Source organism: Triticum urartu, unplaced genomic scaffold, assembly GCF_003073215.2.
Source record: "Triticum urartu cultivar G1812 unplaced genomic scaffold, Tu2.1 TuUngrouped_contig_10146, whole genome shotgun sequence".
In the NCBI taxonomy this organism is placed as follows: domain Eukaryota; kingdom Viridiplantae; phylum Streptophyta; class Magnoliopsida; order Poales; family Poaceae; genus Triticum; species Triticum urartu.
The window spans coordinates 5,680-10,869 of NW_024110984.1; the positions used below are offsets into that span (position 1 = coordinate 5,680).

Here is a 5,190-nt window from a genome sequence, read left to right on the forward strand (position 1 = left end):
TCCGTTAAATTTAAGAGATCGGTTAGAAACGGCATTTTTTTAGAGGAGCAAATATCCTCCACTAAAGAATACTCGGTCGTATCTTCCTCTAAAGTTTAGGGGATCGATTAGAGATGCCCTAAGACCCTAGCTATTAGGTACTCCCTCCATTCACAAATATAAGATGTTCTAACTTTTTTATGAATCGGATGTATATAGACACATTTTAGTGTGTTTGTTCACTTGTTTCAGTCCATATGTAGTCCATATTGAAATATCCAAAACATCTTATATTTGTGAACGGAGGGAGTGTGTTGCATTTCATGCAGCAATAACCGGACTCATGGTTTGGTACAAGGCTAGTAGCAATACTGGGAGCACTACCACACTAGATTCGATAACCCAAGTAAGCCTTCAACTCGACTAAACTAGGACCGTGTTTCTCTAAGCTAAACCACCGTCCCCATCTTTAGTATAGTAAGGGGCTGTTTGTATTGTGACTATCTTTGTCATATATTGCCACATGATTTTTGTCACATTTGCCTTAGTTGAGTTGTTCAAATTATTAGCCACATTTTGGCTTGCGGAATCTTGCCATACTTTTTATGTCTATGACATGTGGGGTTCACTACTCATAAAAAAATTCTTGCCTTAGATGTGGCTAGAACCAAACACCTACCTAACTTGATCAAACTTGCTTAAGGTTAGGTGTGGCAAAGTGTGGCAAGGAACCAAACATACCCTAAGATTTTACCCAGTTCAACATATGACTCTCTCGAGAAATTTCACATCTTTTTACAATTGTTTAGCCAACTGAAAAAAATTCCCACACATGGAAAAGGATAGAACTTTTGCTAAGACTGGCTGCAAACTATCCATTCATGTCAGGCACGCAGAGTCAATAACGTCATAACAAACCTGTAGATGTCGAGGTTGGGTTCCTCGCAGAATACGTCAGGGAGCTCCTCCCTCAGCGTCCGGATGGCGTACCCCATGTTCACGTAGTACCTCCGCCTTTCTTCCCCGTCCTCTTCCGGGCGCCGAATCGCCGCCGGGGACTCTGCCGGAGTCTCTGGGGCTGAGAACAGAGGCGGCGGGAGCCTCCTCTCCCGAACGGGGTCCAAGACTCTAATCACTATCTTCTCCTTCTTTCCGGTCCCCTTCTCCTCCTCCTCCTCCTTCACAGAGCCACCGGACGCCGCGGCGGTGACCTTGAACCGCCCTCCGCGGTCGCTCCGGACGACGAGGGCGGTCGGGCGCCGAGCGCCGGCGAGAGTCGTGGGGGTGGAAAACGGGGGCGGCGCCAGCCTCCTCTCCCGAACGGGGTCCAAGACTCTAATCACTATCTTCTCCTTCTTTCCGGTCCCCTTCTCCTCCTCCTCCTCCTTCACAGAGCCACCGGACGCCGCGGCGGTGACCTTGAACCGCCCTCCGCGGTCGCTCCGGACGACGAGGGCGGTCGGGCGCCGAGCGCCGGCGAGGTTAGGGGCCTGGACAAGGAGGCCCATATGAGGAGGAGGAAGGATTTCATTTTCTCTTTTCCTCTATCTTTTATACGCTAGTGTCAAAAACGGGATGGAGGGAGTAGTATATAATACTGATACATACTGTAATTATTTTTCTCTTCATTCGAAAATACTTGTAAGAGAAATTTTTCAGACAAAGTATTTTTGGACAGAGAGAATATTTTTTAGTTTTAGGATGATGCTTATTCTGCCGTAGAGTGGAAATTGCCAATGGATTGCCGTTTTCTTGTCTCCTCTTTTGTCGAATTTTCTGTGCTCATTTTCATTGTCTAAATTTCAACAGGAAGAAAGCATATCTTTTGGAACATCCTACTACAGTAAGTGATATGATATTGTGAGGGCGTTTTTTGTGCTTATTTTTATGTGGATATCCGCGGAGTGGTTTTGCTATCATGCCTCTAACTTTTATCATGCAAACTACGACAAATTTGAAGCGTTATGGTGTAATAAAAGCTGGCAATTTTCAAAATTTTACATATCAACCTGTGGCGCATTTTGAAAACTGATCACATTATGCACAAATACTCGAACAACTATGATGAAATAAACAAAGGGCGATATTGTAAATGATGATAGCGCTGCATAGCGTGATCAAATTTTTTTCAGGAAAATATGTTCTTTATTTAAACAAAGTGCTCAGAAATTTCTCATGATATAATTTGCAAAATATAGTCCGGGGGTGCACCATCCCAAATCAAACTACCTTCTACAGAAAGACTCACCCTCGCCAGCTCGGGTGCAGCTCCATTGTCGAGCGATGAGCCCACGTGACCTTGAACTCTCAGAAACCCTTCAACATGTCCTTCATGTCTTCTATCAGAGGTCAGTAAGCCGAGAGATTCTTCACAGGATTATTTAGCATTGTTACTACTCCACAGCAGTGAAGCTCAATGTGTACCTTTGCAATGTTCATCTCCTGAGCTAGCCGCAGCCTTGACTTACAGGCAACAATCTCCGCAGCCTCCGCTTATGCTATTGCCGGGTAACAATAGCTTGCCCTCCATTGTGATCCCGCATCACCACCCTTCCACCATCCCTTATTTGCTGTTTAGAAATTGTTCCATCTGGATTTCGTTTTACCCAACCTGTATCAGGTGGTGTCCATAGCTTCCTCAGCTCTGGAGCCTTTGTTTTGTTGGGTCGAGCGATCTGCACCTCCTCCCATTCCTTTGCATATTCCAATACAGCCGTCCGCAGCCTCCGCTTATGCTATCGCCGGGTAACAGTAGCTTGCCCTCCATTGTGATCCCGCATCACCACCCTTCCACCATCCCTTGTTTGCTGTTTAGAAATTGTTCCATCTCGATTTCGTTTTACCCAACCTGTATCAGGTGGTGTCCATAGCTTCCTCAGCTCTGGAGCCTTTGTTTTGTTGGGTCGAGCGATCTGCACCTCCTCCCATTCCTTTGCATATTCCAATACAGCCGTCCGCAGCCTCCGCTTATGCTATCGCCGGGTAACAGTAGCTTGCCCTCCATTGTGATCCCGCATCACCACCCTTCCACCATCCCTTGTTTGCTGTTTAGAAATTGTTCCATCTCGATTTCGTTTTACCCAACCTGTATCAGGTGGTGTCCATAGCTTCCTCAGCTCTGGAGCCTTTGTTTTGTTGGGTCGAGCGATCTGCACCTCCTCCCATTCCTTTGCATATTCCAATACAGCCGTCCGCAGCCTCCGCTTATGCTATCGCCGGGTAACAGTAGCTTGCCCTCCATTGTGATCCCGCATCACCACCCTTCCACCATCCCTTGTTTGCTGTTTAGAAATTGTTCCATCTCGATTTCGTTTTACCCAACCTGTATCAGGTGGTGTCCATAGCTTCCTCAGCTCTGGAGCCTTTGTTTTGTTGGGTCGAGCGATCTGCACCTCCTCCCATTCCTTTGCATATTCCAATACAGCCGTCACAACCATCTAAGGTTCAGAAATCCTTTTCCCGTTATGCGCTTCATTTCTCTCTAGTCAGAGTTCATAAACTGCATTAAGCATCAGTACTCTTTCTTCTTCTCCTGCCTCCATAAGCCATGTAAGTAACCACCTCGCAGTGGCGCTCTGAGAGCAATCCAATGCCGGCGGGGTCGCCACCGGTGCTCCTGATGCCGAGCGCAGCATCCGCGAGCAACACACTGAGTGAGGGCATGGTCAAAAGCAATGATGCCTTGTTCTTCCCTGCCACATGCAGTACAATATACACCTAGCTTTATTCTTCCTCTATGCAGTTTGGAACCGATGGTCAGTCCATTCTTCGGCACGCACCAGAAGTGGACTTTCACCTTGTTTGGAACATATGAATCCCACATATTAAGCTAACCCATGTGGGTAGTTGCTGAAGAGGATGACTCTGGCCGTCCAGATTTATTTTATTTAGTGTCATCCTTAAGTGATAGCTAGACCTTACCGAATACTCACCAGATTTTGTGAAGCTCCAGGCCATGTAATCATCAATGCCCAGTCCACCTACTGCAATTTGCATGATGTCATTTGTATCATCAGTTGAGAACATCGCTTTGATTTTTGTTTTGCCCCATGTTAGCAACCTTGGTCACACCCTGAATGTATATCTCAGCCCAGTGGCTTGAGACTACCACGGTGTGAAATCCAATTATTGTTGGAAGTATGCCCTAGAGGCAATAATATTGTATTATTGTATTTCCATGTTCATAATTAAGAGTTTATATTCTATGCTATAACTGCTATGGTCCTCGAAAACTCACATGCATGTGTAGAACAATAAATGACAAGATAAGATTCCTAGTCTCGCCTCTAAGACTGGCTCAAGTGTTGTTGGTGATCACGTTTTCTGGGTCTTAGGATATCGCTAAGTGTAACGGTAATCCTAAAAAAACATTGAGAGTACAACTGAAAGTGCGTTATATCGACTAGAGGGGGGTGAATAGGCGATTTTTATGAAAGTCTTCAAAACGTGAGAGTTATGAAGACAAACAGTGAAGATTATGCCTATTACTATGCAGCGGAAATTAGATTACACTAGGCCAGCCATGGTCATGTATTCAATAGAGTGAAAGCGCAATGACAAACAGCTTCAGTGTAATAAGGATCAGGTAGGAAGAAATTATGAAGCCGAACAGATCATACATTCATGTTGTGAAGACAAAAGATAAAGCAAGCATGCAATGGCTTCACAATGAATAACTGTAAGTGAAGGGAAGTGAAGATGAAACCAGTGACACGTTGAAGACAATGATTTGTTGGACCAGTTCCAGTTGCTGTGACAACTGTACGTCTGGTTGGAGCGGCTAGGTATTTAAACCAAAGGACACACAGTCCCGGACACCCAGTCAAGGACACTTAGTCCAAGACACCCAGTCCTCACCGTTTTCTCCTTGAGCTAAGGTCACACAGACCTCGCCCAATCACTCTGGTAAGTCTTCAAGGTAGACTCCCAAACCTTCACAGACTTCGTTCACTGGCAATCCACAATTTCTCTTGGATGCTCTGAATGCGACGCCTAACCGTCTGGAGGATGCACAGTCCTCAAGTGTAATAAGTCTTCAAATCACACAGACACGAAGACTTAAGTGATGCCCAATTTACTCTGGCTCTGGGTGGTTAGGGCTTTTCTCCTCACTGGGAATTTTTCTTTCAAAGGCTTCGAGGTGGGTTGCTCTCAAACGACAAAAGCCGTGCACTGAAATCTGAGCAGCCAACCATTTAAGGTTGTGGGGGG

At 45.7% G+C, this 5,190-nt stretch overlaps 1 protein-coding gene across 2 annotated transcripts; it reads right to left on the reverse strand.

Annotated features, from left to right (window-relative positions):
* Window positions 1–585: 585 nt before the first annotated feature.
* Window positions 586–1,536, reverse strand: LOC125526448. Of its 2 annotated transcripts, none has more exons than XM_048691150.1 (2): window positions 1,365–1,536; window positions 586–1,157 (listed from the first exon to the last, which is right to left on the reverse strand). In XM_048691150.1, the coding sequence occupies exons 1-2, from the start codon at window positions 1,485–1,487 to the stop codon at window positions 864–866; spliced, it is 417 nt and encodes a 138-aa protein (XP_048547107.1). In that variant the 5' UTR covers window positions 1,488–1,536; the 3' UTR covers window positions 586–863. The 2 variants fall into 2 exon arrangements, with proteins under 2 accessions (XP_048547107.1, XP_048547108.1); XM_048691151.1 differs by having other exon boundaries at window positions 1,323–1,536.
* Between the last annotated feature and the right edge of the window lie 3,654 nt (window positions 1,537–5,190).